Genomic DNA, 18,828 nt, shown 5'->3' with positions numbered 1-18,828 from the left:
AATTTATTTTTTAATTTGATATGTTGACCCTTTTCTTTATCAGTACATTTTAAGCATACACCATAATTTAAACATTTGTGTTATTTTGTTATTATAAAGTGTCCCATGAACTTAGTTAAATATTAAGTGCTGCAAGGTCAGGAGATCGAGACCACCCTGGCTAACACATTGAAACCCCGTCTCTACTAAAAATAAAAAAAAAACTTAGCCGGGCGTGGTGGCGGGTGCCTGGAGTCCCAGCTACTCAGGAGGCTGAGGCAGGAGAATGGTGTGAACCCAGGAGACGGAGGTTGCAGTGAGCCGAGATCGCAACAGTCTATCCTGGGCGACAGAGATCGCTCTATCCTGGGCGATCGCTCTATCCTGGGCGACCGCTCTATCCTGGGCGACAGAGCGAGATGCCAACTCAAAAACAAAAATGACTGGATTAAACAGGATGTTTAAGTTTTGATGGATACTTGCCTGTACTCTATCATGGGCAACAGAGCGAGACACTGTCTCAAAAAAATAAATAAATAAAATAAAATTAAGTGCTGGTTATTTCTATCTATAACATAAATCTGGAATTGAAATTACTGGATTAGGCTGGGTGCGGCGGCTCACACCTGTAGTCCCAACACTTTGGGAGGCCAAGGCGGGTGGATCACCTGAGCTCTGGAGTTCGAGACCAGCCTGGCCAACATGGGGAAACTCTGTGTCTACTAAAAATACAAAAATTAGCCGGTAGTCCCAGCTACTCTGGAGGCTGAGGCAAGAGAATTGGTTGAACCCGGGAGGCAGAGATTACAGTGAGCCAAGATTGCGTCACTGCACTCTATCCTGGGCGACAGAGCGAGATGCCGACTCAAAAACAAAAATGACTGGATTAAACAGGATGTTTAAGTTTTGATGGATACTTGCCTGTACTCTATCCTGGGCAACAGAGTGAGACACTGACTCAAAAAAAGAAATTACTGGATTAAGAGAATGTTTAAGTTTTGATGGATACTTGCCTACAAAAAGTTGAATATGTATTTCTGCCAGTAGTGTTTGGGAGTCCCCGTTTTACTAAATCCTTGCTAATGCTTGTATTGTTAAACTTATTAATATTTGACAATCTAATAGGAAAAAATTATCAGATCGTTACACTAATTTGCATTTTTAATAATATTCAGTTTTTTTTTGTTGTTGTTGTTTTTTGAGGCAGAGTTTTGCTGTTATTGATTAAGCTGGAGTGCAATGGTGTGATCTCGGCTTACCGCATCATCTACCTCCTGAGTTCAAGGGATTCTCCTGCCTCAACCTCTCGAGTAGCTGGGATTACAGGCGTGCGCCACCATGCCCAGCTAATTTTTTGTATTTTTAGTAGAGATGGGGTTTCGCCATGTTGGCCAGGCTGATCTCAAACTTGTGGCCTCAAGTGATCCGCCCACCTTGGCCTTCCGAAGTGCTGGGATTACAGGCATGAGCTACTGTGCCAGGCTGATCATGTAATCTTGAGATTTTAGATCTCTTTGAAGTTCTCATGAAGCAGAACGTGTCCAAAGAATTATAATTAGAGCTGTAGCCTAACCTGAAGCCATTGGAATGTGTGATACACTTTTGTGATTGATGGTGGCTTTGTAAGAGGTTTGTCAGTGTAGTCATTTATTGATCTCTTATAATCAATGCTTCTAAACTCTGGAAGACTAAGTCATAGCTGAATAACTGGAAAGACTGCAGTGCTTTCCATTAGCTAACTGTAAAAAATACTGTGACCTGGCCGGGCATGATGGCTCACGCCTGTAATCCCAGCACTTTGGGAGGCTGAGGTGGGTGAATCAGGAGGTCAGGAGTTTAAGACCAGCCTGGCCAAGATGGTGAAACCCCGTCTCTCCTAAAACTACAAAAATTAGCCAGGCACAGTGGCAGGCACCTGTAATCCCAGCTACTCTGGAGGCTGAGGCAGGAGAATCGCTTGAACGCGGGTGGCAGAGGTTGCAGTGGGCCAAGATTGTACCAGTGCACTCCAGCCTAGGTGACAGGAGTGAGACTCTGTCTCAAAAAAAAACAAACAAAAAAAGTGACCTTTATATGTTTTCAAATAGAGTGCCACCAAATGGATGTATGACCTTGGAGCAAGTCAGCTTGTTATTTGGGGGGCCTCATATTGCTCCTTAAATGAGATACTCTTTAAGGTTTGATTCTACTCCAAAATTATATAACTCTATTGAAAAATGTTTGCTATATAAGATTTATTTTCTAAATCATCTCCAAATATTTGTCTTGTATATTCTTATCAAAATAAATTAATATCTTTTAAAAGTATGTTTTATTTGTACCATACCTATATATTGTATAAAACAGACACAGACATACATAAAAGGGATGAGATTTTTTAAAACTCATTTGAATATAAGTATTAATATTATATTCCTTCTCCCTGATGGATTATCATTTGCCCCTCTAGAATAAATGCCCATCCCAGTGGAAACTACTGATTAGAACTGAAAGTGTTGCATTAGTTATGCTCGCTTTCTTTATTTGGTTTTTTCTTCGTAGTGCAATCTTGATTTCAGTCTTTAAAGGACATTGTCAATGAAAATGTTAAATCAAGGGGCCAAGCACAGTGGCTCACACCTGTAATCCCAGTGCTTCGGGAGGCCAAGGCGGGAGGATCTCTTGAAGCCAGGAGTTCAAGACCAAGACTGGGCAATGTAGTGAGACCCTGTCTCTACAAAAACTTTTTAAAAGTTAGTTGGGCATTGTGGTGTCCTAGCTATTTGGGAGGCTGAGGCAGGAAATCCCTTAAGCTGAAAAGTTTGAGGTTACAGTGAGCTGTGTTTGTGCCACTGCATTCCAGCCTGAACAGGAGAACCAAGACTCTGTTCTGTTGTCGGGTGGCGGGGAGGAGTTAAATCTAGAGCAGACGATGTCATAAAATTCTAACAGTAAATGTGCATAAAACATCACATTTGGATCAATCTTGTGTTTTTTTGTCATGTGAAATGGAGAACATATATGTATATTTGAACTTAAAGAGATTTCACTTAAAATTCTCATTCTGGCCAGGCACGGTGGCTCACGCCTGTAATCCCAGCACTTTGGGAGGCCGAGGCAGGCAGATCATGAGGTCAGGAAATTTGAGACCGGCCTGGCCAATATGGTGAAACCCTGTCTCTACTAAAAACACAAAAATTAGCTGGGCGTGGTGGCAGGTGCCTGTAATCCCAGCTACTTGGGAGGCTGAGGCAGGAGAATTGCTTGAACCCGGGAGGTGGAGGTTGCAGTGAGCTGAGATCGAGCCATTGCATTCCAGCCTGGGCGACAGAATGAGACTCCGACTCAAAATAATAATAATTCTCATTCTATTTGGGAGGCTGAGGCAGGAGAATCTCTTGAACCCGGGAAGTGGAGGTTGCAGTGAGCAGAATTGTGCCACTGCACTCCAGCCTGGGTGACAGAACAAGACTCCGTCTCAAAAGAAAAAAAAAAGTACAATTTGGTGAGCTTTGTAGTATCTTAATATCCATGAAACCATCAAGATTATGATTGTATCCATCATCCCTAGACGTTTCTTCCTACCGCTTTGTATTCCCTTTCTTACCCTCCTCCTGTATCATACCCTCCCATCCCCACTTAACTACTGATTTGCTGTCTCTATAAATTAGATTGCATTTTTAAGAATTTTATATAAATACTATAATCATATGGTCTCTTTTTTGGCTTCTATCTGTATAATTATTGAAATTCATTCATCTTTTATATATCAGCAGTTATTTTATTGATGAGTATTCATTGTATGGATATATCATGATTTGTTTATTTACTGATAGACATTTGAATTGTTTCCAGTTTTTGACTACTACAGATAAAGCTGTTACGAACATTTTGTGTGGAAGTCTTTGTGTGGACAGATGCTTTTTCTTTTCTTTTGGGTAAATACCTAGGTGGAATGACTGGGTCACATGACAGGTTTTCCAGAGTAGTTGTATTATTTTACATTCACATCAACGGTGTGTGAGCGTTCTAGTTTTCTACCTCCTCACTAACACTTGGTGTGGCCAGTGATTTTCATTTTAGCCACTCTAAAATTACTGTTAGTTCATTGTGATTCTAATTTGCATTTCCCTAATGGCTTTTTAAAATTTTGAGACAGGGTCTTACTCTGTCACCCAGGCTGCAGTGGTGTGATCTCGGCTCACTGCAGCCTCTGCCTGCAAGGCTCAGGTGATTCTCCTACTACAGCCTCCCAAATCGCTGGGACCACAGGCTTGTGTCACCACACCTGGCTAATTTTTTTGTACTTTTTGTAATGGTGGGATTTTGCCATGTTGCCCAGGTTAGTCTTGAACTTTTGGTCTCAAACGATCCTCCTGCCTTGGCCTTCCAAAATGCTGGGGTTACAGGCGTGAGCCACTGCGCCTGGCTCTAATGACTTATGTCGCATGTCTTTTCATATGTTTGCCATCTTTATATCTTTGATGAAGTGTCCAAATCTTTGCCATTGAAAAATAATTGTTTTCTTATTGTTGAATTTTGAGAGGTGTTGTGTTTGTGTTTCTGATATATGCTTTTGCAAATATTTTCTCCCTAGGTTGTGCCTTCTCTCTTTTTATTATTCTCTTAACAGTGTATTTCTTATTTATTTATTTTTAATTAATTAATTTTTTTTTTGAGACCGAGTCTCACTTTGTCTCCCAGGCTGGAGTGCAATGGCGTGACCTTAACTCACTGTAGCCTCCGCCTCCCGGGTTCAAGTGATTGTCCTGCCTCAGACTCCTGAGTAGCCTGGGAACAGGTGCCCGCAACCACACCTGGCTAATTTTTGTATTTTTAGATGAGACAGTGTTTCGCCATGTTGGCCAGGCTGGTCTTGAACTTCTGACCTCAAGTGATCTGCCCTTGCTGGGATTATAGGTGTGAGCCACCACAACCGGCCTTAACAGTGTATTTCTTTCTTTTTTTTTTTTTTTTTTTGAGACAGAGTGTTACTCTGTCACCCAGGCTGGAGTGCAGTGGCATGATCTCAGCTCACTGCAAGCTCCGCCTCCTGGGGTCACACCATTCTCCTGCCTCAGCCTCCTGAGTAGGTGGGACTACAGGTGCCCGCTACCATGCCTCGCTAATTTTTTGTGGGGTTTTTTTTTGTATTTTTAGTAGAGACAGTGTTTCATGGCATTAGCCAGGATAGTCTCATGATCCCAAAGTGTTGGGATTACAGGCATGAGCCACCGCGCCGGTCAACAGTGTATTTCTAAGAACATAAATTCTTAATATTGATAAATTGTGTTTTTCCTGTTATATCTAAGAAATCTGTCTAATCCAAGATCACAGAGAAGTTCTGCTGTTTTCTTCTGGAGATTGCATAGTTTTAGGTTTTACATTTAAGTCTATGATTGATTTGGAGTTAATTTTTATATATGGTGTGAGGGATGGATGGAAAAATCACTCATGCTTGCTTCGGCAGCACATACGCTAAAATTGAAATGATACAGAGAAGATTAGCTTGGCCCCTGTGCAAGGATGACTTGCAGATTTTTGAAGCATTCTATATTTTTCAGGGAGTCTCAGGCCAAGGATGTCATCGAAGAGTACTTCAAATGCAGTAAATGAACAGATAAATCTTTGGCTCACACACACAAAAAATAAAAACACTCATATATATATCTATAGATATATATGAGTGTTATATAGGTATATTTATAGCTATATATATGAGTGATTTTTTTAAAAAGTTGCAGTACCATTTATTGAAAACCTATCCTTTCTTCACTGAATTGCCTTTGCACCTTACTGAAAATTAGTCAGCTATGCATGTGTGAGTCTCATTCTGAATTCTCTTCTATTTCATTGATCTGTTTGTCTACTCTGATGCCAATACCACACTCTTATGTTGCGTTTTCAAACAAAATATAATATACCATGAAAGCTATATAGCACATAGAGACAGGAAATAGAATAGTGGTTTCCAAGGGCTAGAGGGAGGGGAGGGGGGGGGTTGCTTTTTAGTAAGTTCAGAGTTTCAGCTTTGTAAGATGACAGGAGTTGGGTGGGTAGATGTTAGAGTGGCAGCACAGCAATGTACAATGTGAATACTTAATACCACAGAAATATATACCTAAAAATTGTTCAGATAGTAAATTTTATATGTATTTTACCACTGTTTTGAAAAAATAGTTTGAACCCAAAGCTGTCTTTGGTGTTTTTTTTTTTGTTTTGTTTTGTTTTGTTTTTGAGAGGTGGGATCTTGCTATGGTCTTTTTTGTTTTGTGTGTCCCCCCCTCCCCCCGCAGAGATGAGGGTTTGATATATTTAGCCCAGGCCGGTCTCAAACTCCTGAGCTCAAGCAGTCCTCCCACCTTGGCCTCCCAAAGTGCTGGGATTCCAGGCATGAGCCACTGGTACCAGCCTTACCACCTTTTTTTTTTTTTTTTTTTTGAGATGGAGTCTCGCTCTGTCGTCCAGGCTGGAGAGCACTGGTGTAATCTCAGCTCACTGCAGCCTCCACATCCTGGGTTCAAGTGATTATACTGCCTCAACTTCCTGAGTAATTGGGACTACAGGCCTGTGCCGCCACACCCAGCTAATTTTTGTATTTTTAAGAGAGACACGGTTTCGCAGTGTTGGCCAGGCTGGTCTCGAACCTCTGACTTCAGGTGATCCACCAGCCTGGGCCTCCCAAAGTGCTGCTATTACAGGCGTGAGCCACCCTACTCAGCCTTTACCACCATATTTTAAAGAGCTATTTTGTAGGATGCCGGTACAAAACGGGTAGTCAATTTCAGTTGACTGATTTCAGAAAATGAGACTCAGAGAGGTTATCTGGTAATTGATGGGGCAGAGATTTGAAACTGTCGCCAGAATGCTTGTTATTTCCCTCTGTTGTTACACAACTACCTCAGAATTGTAATACTTTTACCCAGCACGATAAAGTTTGAACTTTACAATCTCCAGACTTAAGAAGTATTGTAAATCAGTCCTTTTAGTAATAATGGCTCGCTAATGCAGAAATGGAGGATAGTTTGAATTTATCCTCCTCATCCCCGGCCCCCATCGTCTTCCTTTTGCATGCTCATCCACTTCAGTTTCTTGAAAATTTCTAATCTAAAATCTCTAGACTTAAAGTTAACTCTTTTTTTTGGTACTTTTATTGTGGGAAAGTATACATAACATAGAATTTGCCATCTTAACCATTTTTGAGTGTACAACTTAGTGGCATTAAGTACATTCACATTGTTGTGCAACCATTACCTCCATCCATCTCCAGAACTTTGTCATCTTCCCAAAGTGAAACTACGTACCCATTAAATACTAACTCCCCATTCCCTTTTTTCTTCACCTTCTGGCAACCATCATTCTACCATCTGTCTCTATGAATTTGACTATTCCTAGGTACCTCATATAAGTGAAATTGTACAGTATTTGTCTTGTTGTGACTGCCAAATTTCACTTAATATAGCGTCCTCAAGATACATCATGTTGTATCATGTGTCAGAATTTTCTTCCCCTTTAAGACTGAATGATACTTCATTTTATGGATATATCACTTTTGTTAATCTGTTCACGAACATTTGGGTTTCTTCCTCCTTTTGGCTATTGTAAATAATGCTGCTATGAACACATGTGTACAAATACCTCTTCAAGATCCTGCTGTCACTTCTTTGGGATATGTACACTGAAATGAAATTGTTGGATCATATGGTATTTCTGTTTAATTTTTGGAGGAACCACCATACCATTTTCCAAACCACTGCACCATTTTACTTTTCTATCAGCAATGCACAGAGTTTCCTGTTTCTCCATACCCTTGCTAACACTTGTTCTGTTCTTTACTTTTCTTTTTTTGAGACCGGGTCTTGCTCTGTCACCCAGGCTGGAGTGCAGTTGCACGATCTTCACTTATTGCAATCTCTGCCTCCCGGAATCAAGCGATTCCTCTGCCTCAGCCTCCTGAGTGGCTGGGATTACAGACGCCCACCACCATTTCTGGCTAATTTTTTTTTTTTTTTCAGTAGAGACAGGGTTTCACCATGTTGGCCAGACTGGTCTCGAGCTCCTGACCGCAAGTGATCAACCTGCTTTGGCTTCCCAAAGTGCTGGGATTACAGGTGTGAGCCACTCGGCCTGACCTCTTTTATTTTAGATAATAGTCATCCTAATGGGTGTGAAGTCGTATCTCATGGTTTTGATTTGGATTTCCCTAATTAGTGGTGTTTCACATCTTTTCATGTGCTTATTGGCCATTTGTACATCTTCCTTGGAGAAATGTCTTTTCAAGTCTTCTGCACAATTTTTAATTGGCTTGTTTTTTGTTGTTGAGTTTCAGGAGGTCTTTATGTGTTTAGATATTAATCCATTGACAGATATATGATTTGCTGTATTTTCTTCCATTTTACGGGTTGCCTTTTTACTCTCTTGAGAGTGTCCTTTGATGCACAGAAGTTTTAATTTTGATGAAGTCCAGTTTATCTATTTTTACTTGTGTTGCTTGTGCTTTTGGTGTCATAGTCAAGAAATAATTGCCAAATCCAATGTAATGAAGCTATTTATCTATGTTTTCTCCTAAAGTTTTATCATTTTAGTTCATATGTTTAGATCTTTGATCCATTTCAAGTTGGTTTATGTAAATGGTGTAAGGTAAGGTCCAGCTTCAGTCTATTGCATATGAATATTTGGTTTTCCTAACATTGTTGAATGAAAAGGCTGTCTTCACCCGGGTGCAGTGGCTCACGCCTGTAATTCCAGCACTTTGGGAGGCCAAGGCAGATGGATTACTTGAGGTCAGGCGTTTGAGACCAACCTGACCAATGTGGCGAAACCCCATCTCTACTAAAAATACAAAAATTAGCCAGGTGTGGTGGCTTGTGCCTGTAGTCCCAGGTACTTGGGAGAATGAGACAGGAGAATCGCTTAAACCTGGGAAGTGGAGGTTGCGTTGAGCCGAGATGGCACCACTGCGCACTCCAGCCTGACCAGCAGTACAAGACTCCATCTGAAAAGAAAAGCGAAGTGAAGCACACTGTCTTTTTCCCATTGAATGGTCTTGGCACCCTAGGTGAAAATCATTTTCATTTGACCACATATACAAGGATTTATTCCTGGATTTATTTCTTGGCTTTCTATTAGATTGCATTGGTCTATGTGTCTTTTATGGATTACTCTGCAGTAATTAGGTGTTTAGATTATTAAAGGAATATATGAAAAATTTTCTTGAACTGCCACAGTGATGAAAAGAATGTAAATTGAATAAAGTATTGTATTTCTTCTAGTAAGCTGATCCTCAAAAGTTATATTACAATTATAATATCTAATAATTGTTACAGCTCCTCAGTCTGTCACCTTTTAACACCAATAATAGGAATGTACATTGGAACAAATTTTCCGGAGCAGAATTTGACACTATGTAAAGCCTTAAAAATTATGCACCCAGCAATTCCATTTATAGGACATTATTATAAGAACATTGTCATGGATGCATGAGAGAAATTAGATATAGGGGTGCTCATTTTAGTGTTTAGGGGTGTTCATCTTAATATTATATATAATACTGCAAAGTTAGAAGCCATTATGTCCATAAATAATTGGGTAATAAAATATACTCACACACAAGTTGTGCAACCATAAAAACACTGACATTGAAGAAAACTTTACAACAAATGGAAAGACATATAGCATGATTCTATTAAAATATTTGGTTTAGGCATTAAAAAAACCCTCAAGCAGCCGGCATGGTGGCTTATGCCTATAATCCCAGCACTTTGGGAGGCTAAGGCAGGAGAATCGCTTGAACCCGGAAGGCGGAGGTTGCAGTGATCACGAGGTCAAGAGAGCGAGACCATCCTGGCCAACATGGTGAAACCCCTTCTCTACTAAAAATACAAAAAAATTAGCCAGGCATGGTGGTGGGCACCTGTAATCCCAGCTACTCAGGAGGCTGAGGCAGGAGAATCGCTTGAACCTGGGAGGCGGAGGTTGCAGTGAGCGCAGATCATGCCCCTGCACTCCAGCCTGGTGACAGAGGGAGACTCCGTCTCCAAAAAAATAATAAAAAAAACTCCTCAAGCTTAATGTATTGCCTGTTAATAGTGGTCTGTTTCTGGATAGTGGTATTATGGGTTATTAAATTTTTATTTTTGCATATGTATTTAACAATGCTATGTTATTTTTATGACAGAACAGCAAAAGGCATTTTTAAAAATTAAAAATGAAATGAAACTAGAAAGCATAGTTAAATCCTGTGGCAGAATCGGTATCTAAAAATAATCTTAGTAGGCTGAGATTGATGGACTGAATCTGGTGAAATTTAATCAGGATGGATGGAAAAAAGTATAGATAGATAGAGTAAAAGTCATATCTCTGGCTTTAAAAAAAACCACCTATAACCAATATAGAAAATGAGGCAGGGGGCATAGTAGCAGCATATGTTAAAGACTTAGGGGGTTTAATTTACTCTAGCCACTTAACTTCCTGGTTGTAAGCAGCCAGCTGTTCTCTCTCCATTTCATTTCATGTCACTCTCAGCTTAGTCTCTTGATGGGAAACCTCCATCAAGAGGTGCATCCTCATTACTGACATTTAAGTCTTCACCATTTACTCCCATCTGTTCTAGTCATCTAGTTGTCTATTCATCTTTTCTGACTTCTTTAAAGTTCTCTCTTTGGAGTCCTCCTGTTCCCGTCCCTGTTGCTCATACTTCAGAGATCCATCTCAAGTGCTGCCCTCTCCTGGAAGTCTATCTCTTGTAGTGCAGTCACATTTTACTGAAATGTATAATTTCCTGGGAGTTTCACAAGTGGAGAAATTTAAATCAAGGTTTCTTGCTTTATGTGCAAAATTTGAAATAATTCAAACCCCTCTCTATTAGAAAACATGTAACTTCCTATTGCCATAGGACATACAGCTTTGAAAATGAACACTAGCTATCTTTTGTCAGTTTTTTTGTGACCCACCAGCATTCTGAAGTACAGGATATCTGTCAGTGCCATTGCTTGAAAACATTCCCCAGAAGCAGTCACTTTAAAATGGAAGTTAGATGTTGTAAACTCGGGAAGAAGGCCAAATAATGACCATGACACAACTTGCTGCAGAATATTAAAGCTGATGCTGGGGGGTGAGGGGGCAGAATTTAAAAGCACACTTAAAATAGTTGAATTGTGAAAAGGCATAAAGCATGGTGATTAAGTGTGGGCTGAGGAGCCAGATGGCTCTAGTTCGAATCCTGAATCCAACACTTACCTATTGGATGACTTTGGCCAAATAATTCAATCTGTTTCCTCATTAAGGAAAAAAAAAAAATCCCCAAAAGACAACTTGACAGTGGCTCCTCATTTTTAAAATGGGCTGATAATAAATCACCTAGCTCATGGAGTTGTGCGTATTAAATTAGTGGCCTGTAAAGCTCTTAGGAAGTGCCTAATCCATACTATGTGCTCAGTAAATATAACTGTATTTGTTTCATTAGGAAAGTTAATCCTGAACTATGTGAGATTTAAATTGGAATGTATTCTTTACATTAAATGTGACCATCCTGAAAGAAATTCTCCTTTCTTGATAGTTTCAGAGAATAGTCAGAATGCTGCCAAGCTCCTTGAAACCATGTAGTGAGAAATATAGATAGAATTGAGGGTGAGGGGAGATTTTTTTTGCTTTAAAAATGCAGTTATGCGGCCGGGCGCGGTGGCTCAAGCCTGTAATCCCAGCACTTTGGGAGGCCGAGACGGGCGGATCATGAGGTCAGGAGATCGAGACCATCCTGGCTAATACGGTGAAACCCCGTCTCTACTAAAAAAAAAAATACAAAAAACTAGCCGGGCGAGGTGGCGGGTGCCTGTAGTCCCAGCTACTCGGGAGGCTGAGGCAGGAGAATTGCGCGAACCCGAGAGGAGGAGCTTGCAGTGAGCTGAGATCCGGCCACTGCACTCCAGCCTGGGTGACAGAGCAAGACTCCGTCTCAAAAAAAAAAAAAAAAAAAAAAAAAAAAAAAAAAAAAATGCAGTTATGCTTATTAAAGAAAATTTGAGAAGTTTAGAAAAGTATAAAGATGACAAAAATTACTCATATTCCTGCTACCTCAGTGCTAACCATGTAAGCATTTTAGTTAATTTCTTCTAGTCATTTTCCCCTTGGACATTAATGTTTTCAGTGTACAGACATACTGTGACATAACACATTTACAGAACTGGAGGTTATTTAGCCTGGAGAAGTGAGCCAATGTAGTAGTCTAGATGAGGGATATTGGGGACCTGGTTTAGGTGAATGGCTACAGAGATAAAGCATAGGGACAGGAGACAAATGTATTTCTGAGATAGAATCAACAAACTTTAGTGTGGTGGTTTCAAAGATAGTTTTTTAGCTCTGGCTACTGAAAGAGGCAGATGGAACATAGGAGGAAGAGCATATTTGCTGGGGAAGATGTTTGGTTTTGGACATGCTGAGTTTGAGATTTGAATAGGACATCCAGATGGAAATACGTAATAGGCAGTTGAGGTATATAGCAAGGACTTGAGGGAGTAATTTGAGGGTAATCTGCTTGGGATGTGAATGAGAGCACCTCAATAAGAAAGTTTAGAATAGTCAAATATGGTGTCTAAGTGAGCTAATTTTTTACATATATATCTGACCTCTTAGTATATATCATAGCCTTTCAAGGGCAGGAATAGAGTCTCCATCCTTACTTTCCAGCACAGTACTGCTACAAAATAGTAGGTATTTGTGGAATAAGTGAATATACTGAAACAAAAGAGAGAGACCATTAATTTGGTCACTGTAGAATGAACTTTAGGAGGTCATCTTTGTCATTTATTGCCCCTTTTCTCCAATTGTGATTTCAGTTCCTAAAGAAAAATAAGAGACCATGGCTAGGTACAGTGGCTCACACCTGTAATCACAGCACTTTGAGAGGCCAAGGTGGGAGGATCACTTGAGGCCAGGAATTTGAGACCAGACTGGGCAACAAAGAGATCCTGTCCCTACAAAAAAATTTTCTTTTAATTGGCTGGGCATGGTGATGCTCTTCTCCAGTCCTAGCTAATCAGGAGGTTGAGGTGGTTGGGAGAGAGGATCACTTGAGCCTAGGAGTTTGAGGTTACGGTGAGCTGTGATTGTACCACTGAATGCTGGCTGGGTTCAAGCAATTCTCCAGCCTCAGCTTCCCAAGTAGCTGGGACTACAGGCATGTGCCACCATACCTGGCTAATTTTTGTATTTTTAGTAGAGATGGGGTTTCACCATGTTTACCAGGCTGGTCCCAACTCCTGATCTCAAGTGATCCACCTGCCTCGGCCTCCCAAAATGCTGGGATTACAGGCGGGAGCCACCTCGCCTAGTCCAGTTTTTTAAATGCAAGATTGGGTTGAAAGGATTACAGCCATCCTTTTATTTGGATGGCTGTAATTCAACCCAATCTTGCATTAAAAAAAAAAAGAAAGGCCAGGCGCGGTGGCTCAAGCCCGTAATCCCAGCACTTTGGGAGGCCGAGACGGGCGGATCACGAGGTCAGGAGATCGAGACCATCCTGGCTAACACGGTGAAACCCCGTCTCTACTAAAAAATACAAAAAACTAGCCGGGCGACGTGGCGGGCGCCTGTAGTCCCAGCTACTCAGGAGGCTGAGGCAGGAGAATGGCGTAAACCCGGGAGGCGGAGCTTGCAGTGAGCTGAGATCCGTCCACTGCACTGCAGCCTGGGCGACAGAGCGAGACTCCGTCTCAAAAAAAAAAAAAAAAAAAGCTGGGCGCGGTGGCTCACGCCTGTAATCCCAGCACTTTGGGAGGCTAAGGCGGGTGGATCACGAGGTCAGGAGATTGAGACCATCCTGGCTAACACAGTGAAACCCCGTCTCTACTAAAAATACAAAAAAAAAAAAAAAAATTTAGCCAGGCGTGGTGGCGGGCGCCTGTAGTCCCAGCTACTTGGGAGGCTGAGGCAGGAGAATGATGTGAACCCGGGAGGTGGAGCTTGCAATGAGCCCGAGATCGCACCACTGCACTCCAGCCTGGGCCGACAGAGCAAGATACCGACTCAAAAAAAAGCAAAAACAAAAAAACAAAAAAACAAAGGCTGGGTATGAGGTGGCTCTTACCTGTAGTTACCCCAGCATTTTGGGAGGCCAAGGCAGGCGGGTCACTTGAGGTCAAGAGTTCGAGACCAGCCTGGCCAACATGGTGTGAACCCCGTCTCTACTAAAAACAGAAAAATTAACCGGACCTGGTGACCCACAGTTCTAATCCCAGCTACTTGGGAGCCTGAGGTGGAAGGATCCGCTTGAATCTGGGAGGTGAAAGTTGCAGTGAGCCGAGATTGCACCACTGCACCCCAACCTGGGCAACAGAGTGAGACTTCATTTAAAAAAAAAAAAAAAGCCTGGCCAGCCACAGTGGTTCATGCCTGTAGTCCCAGCTACTTGGGAGGGTGAAGTGGGAGGATCACCAGCAGTGATATAGTGAGACTCTATCTCAAAAAAATTAAAAAATAAAAAAAAGGGTGATAATGAAGATTGATTATTCCAGCCATTCTTCACATACCCGGAGTATGCTTATAATGGGTATAAGAGATCTCACTACTTAATTTGAACCAACACATGAGGGGGTAAAGATTTAGGAATATAAAAAGTGTAAATTAGTATAGAGCAAACTGGAAGTTCCTCAGAGTATTGAATCTTTGAAATTGTGTAACTTCTATAAGTCCTAGTGGAATGTCTGTCAGAAGCTATTAGATTGGTGGCAAGAGCATTCTAAGTGGACAGGTGGATTGTGGAAAGACTAACCCCATCTGTATGCACTCTGTCCTTCTCTTTGCATACTTTAGTTAGCAGTTGGTTAATTTGCATGTGTGGTTTTAGCCATCATGTTGTATTGACTCATTCTGAAAGCTCTGTGAGGATAGGCCACATGTCTGCCCGCCCCCACCGCATCTAGCACTTCATGTGTGATAATCTATTGAAAAATATTTGTCAAATGAATAAAATGGTGAATGTATTCAGCAGACATTTAGTGAGACTTGAGAATGTCCTGTGGGGGTGGTAGTGGGTAGAGGAGTGGTAGGGCTATAAAGATTGATAAGACATAATGTCTGACTTTAAGGAACATAAAATCTGGCACTAAATACAAATTATTGAAACTCCTTAATTCTTAGATTAGCCAATGCAGACAGTAAGTAACTTATTGACCTAAACCAGAATTTTTTTGTAACATAGATTTTAATGATTATTATTATTTATTTATTTTTTTTGAGACAGAGTCTCACTCTGTTGCCAGACTGGAGTGCAGTGGCGCGATCTTGGCTCACTGCCTCACTGCAACCTCCGCCTCCCAGGTTCAAGTGATTCTCCTGCCTCAGCCTCCCAAGTAGCTAGGACTACAAGTGCACAGCACCACGCCCAGCTAATTTTTGTATTTTTAGAGACGGGGTTTCACCCATGTTGGCCAGGATGGTCTCGATCTCTTGACTTCGTGATCCACCCGCCTCGGCCTCCCGAAGTGCTGGGATTGCAAGCGTAAGCCACAGTGCCTGGCTGATTTTAATAAATTTCTTAAGGGAGATTAGGTGAAATCTTATTATATAACAGACACCCATTCTGCATTCTCTCTCTACTAATTCAGCTGGGAAGCAGGATTGCTTAGGAGTCAGTTTATAATGCTACTCATTTTTTTTATTTTATTAAAATTAGGGATTTGATTAAGTGATGACATGATGCTCTTCTGAAATTACAGAAGCGCATTTATCTAAAGTGACTGTGACAAAGTAGCAAGACACTTAATTGAGTAGGTGGGTATACTAAAAATAGCTCAACTGACTATAGTGATTCAGGTATGCAAAGATCAGATAATGCAATATATTAAGAGAACTTCTACTTTATATGGTATAATGGTCTAAGGTATATTTCCTTGTAAGTTGTTTCTCTCTTTTTTAAATTTTAAAGTAATCAAGATGATGCTAACAGTCAGTTACCAGAACTCATACAGGGGCCATTCGTGTGGAAACTAAAGCTGCAGAAAATCCAGCAGAATCCTGTGCTGCTGTTGTAGCTATTTGTAGTTCTTCAGGCAGAAAAATCAAAGACAGGAAGTTAGGAATCTTTGAAGACATTATTCTGGGGTAATGAATTCAGATAAGATGTATTTCACTCAAGTTAAAGCTGCCTTCTGAAAATAAGACTTGCCTATTGAAGTATCCCCAACCAAAAGCCTATTAGGAACTCCCTAGCCCTGTCAGACAGAATGTGTATTCCAGGGAGAATGTTGTATCCTGCTTATGTTAGGCTATAATACATACTTCAGGTCTTAACTAGATATACCAATTAAGCATAGACAAAACCTAATCAGTTGTCAGAAGGAAGATATATATGAACAAGAGAGAAAACAACTCCATGGAACTCAGAAGGAGAGTCCCCAAACATGAATTTGGCAGTGGTTTTTCAACACTGTCCAGGGAGAACATAAGCCAGCTTTCCACCATCATTTGGACAAATTCTTAGTGATAGGACACACATAATCAGGCTTTATTTTGGTTTCATTTTCTTTTGGTTTAGATTCCATACTTGCCAGATAACTTCTCAGATGCCACAGTATGAGGAATAGGGTACCCTGTGTGGTAAGAGGACTATTCCCCCCATTGTAACCAGATAAACTGGTGTTGGCCTGTATGTTAATATTTTTCATAAACTTTACAAAAAATAAATATGTATTTTGTTGAGGATACAGGGCTAGTGAAAAATAAAAATACCAATATAACATTAACCTTTTACAAATTAGTTAGCATAAATTAGCCCTTGGAAGCCTAATCAATTCCATATGTACAGAAAATAAAAAAAGGATTTTATGGGACTGTAGTACTGAGAGTCATACTCAGGAATAATTCATCTCTTGTTGTAGAAGGCAGGGATCATAGTATTATTCTTATGTACCCAGTGCTTGGCACATGGTTGAAAACTCATTGAATTTTAGAGATGGCAACTCCAGAACTATAGTGAGAACAACTAGACATTTTATGGCTCTACTCTTAGAATTATTCTGACATCAAAAGAGTAGTTATGCCATTTCTTTAACTTAGCAGAAATAATTCATTAAGTGATGAAAATAGAATCTTCTAAACAAACCAGAGCCTTAAAAGGCAAATAAAAGGTATATGCATCTATTAGGAAAAAAATGGGAGAGCTATATGGTGCGTTTGAGGACAATCTGTTTCATTATTTTTGTTTGTAAATAATTTTTAATTTTATTTTGTAGACCTTATTGCAATATGCAAGCAACAAGAATGCGTCAGAACATATTGTGTATCTTCTGGAGGTATATCGACTTGCCATCCAAAGCTTTGCCAGTGCACGTCCATACTTAACTACTGAATGTGAAGATGTCCTCTTAGTGCTTGGCAGATTAGTACTGTAAGTTTAAGAACTTAAATCACTCTTAAAATTGAGTACCATTGGTCGTATTGTTTGCCTGGTTTCTCTTTACAGTGGCATCACATTTATTCTTCAGAGCACCATTAGAGTCATACCATTGAATGAAATTTCCTTTGTACTCACGTTGCCAGGAGATACAGTCCAAGTGAAGCTCCAGCCAAGCAACATCATCTTTAACTTGCCTCTAGAGTCTCTTCTCCTATTCAGGCTTGGAATCTGAGAATGATATATTTCTGTCCCTTAGGTATAGATTGATTTAAATGACAGAATACCTGGAAACTGGTAGTCTTTGAAGAACATCTTGGCAAAAACAACATGAAATTCTGCAATTTGATTATATTTGAACTAAGAATAATTTTATTAGCAAAAAATATCAGGGTACAGTATAAGATTACCATCCTAAGAAAGAGATCATGATTTAGGGTGGGCATGGTGGCACACGCCTGTAATCCCAGCACTTTGGGAGGAGGCTGAGGCATGAGAATCGCTTGAACCTGGGAGGTGGAGCTTGCAGTGAGCCAAGATGGCGCCACTGCACTCCAGCCTGGGTGAGGGAGTGAGACTGTCTCAAAAAAAAAAAAAAGAACATGATTTAGCTGTTGTTTTAATATTTAACTGCATAGTAGTAGACAAAATTACATCTTTATTGTAATTTTCATCTGCAAATTGAAAAGATACAACAGCTATTCAGTTTTAGCTGGGCATCACCTTGTTCAACTTATAGACTGTTTAGTGAGATGACTTCTAGTCTAGATGGTTTATTTTTTTTTTTTTTTCTAGCTTCACCTGTTTTGCTTCCTATTCTCCAATGGCCCTGTATGGAAGACCAGCATTCCTGGTTTTATGATCCTATTTTTCCTTCTACCAAGTCTTAGTTTCTGTTTTACCTTTTGTAATCTCTAAGGAGTAAAGGATAATTCTGCAGGGTTTTAGAGAGGTGTTGATTTCTTGGTATTTTGAGTTGATCATTATTCAAGTTGTGCATTTCTTTTCTCAAAAAAAATCTTCCTGTTATTTCTTTTCTGTGTCTTCTGGATAATAGTTAGAAAAAGGAAACTCTTACGCTTGGTTTTTTCAGAGGTAAGGAACGACTTTGCTAGTCTTCCTGTTTCCTCTGCAAGTGACAGAAACCTATAGATAACAGTTACATATATTTATCATTTTATCAGCTGAATTGACAGTAGTATGAGCTCCCATTTTTGTCTACTGGAATTAGAATTGTCCTATACGGGTGCCTCTTCACACCCAAATAAACAAAATAAAACTGCTTGGAATGTGATTTCTAAAGAGCTTATTATATTCTTACCAAATGTACTAAAGCAACAATGTAAATATAAAGCCTTGTGGTCTTTCTTTTTTCCTCCTTTTTAGATTGAACAGTCAGTATAACAACTCTGAAGAAAATTTTGAAGAGTAAAACATTTAAAATAGTCTAAACAAATGTAAAATAGATTTTTAGTATTGCT

At 40.2% G+C, this 18,828-nt stretch overlaps 1 protein-coding gene and 1 non-coding gene across 5 annotated transcripts in view; both read left to right on the top strand.

Annotated features, from left to right (window-relative positions):
* Window positions 1-18,828, top strand: part of RLF (RLF zinc finger) — an 80,861-nt gene that overhangs the window by 11,676 nt on the left and 50,357 nt on the right. For 3 of the 4 annotated variants that reach the window (XM_045373715.2, XM_074011181.1, XM_005543842.4), the window contains exon 2: window positions 17,187-17,341. The exons of the other annotated variant lie outside the window; for it this stretch is intronic. In XM_045373715.2, coding sequence (XP_045229650.2) covers window positions 17,187-17,341 — 155 coding nt within the window. The remainder of the gene's footprint in view (window positions 1-17,186; window positions 17,342-18,828) is intronic. 4 annotated transcript variants of the gene reach the window in all.
* LOC123570846 (U6 spliceosomal RNA) lies at window positions 5,413-5,519 on the top strand. The gene has a single exon (XR_006695059.1). It is a non-coding gene; the product is annotated as a U6 spliceosomal RNA (small nuclear RNA).

This window comes from Macaca fascicularis, chromosome 1 (genome assembly GCF_037993035.2).
Source record: "Macaca fascicularis isolate 582-1 chromosome 1, T2T-MFA8v1.1".
NCBI classification, from domain to species: Eukaryota; Metazoa; Chordata; class Mammalia; order Primates; family Cercopithecidae; genus Macaca; species Macaca fascicularis.
Note: the sequence above shows the minus strand (reverse complement) of the source record. Positions and strands in the feature narration are given on the sequence as shown.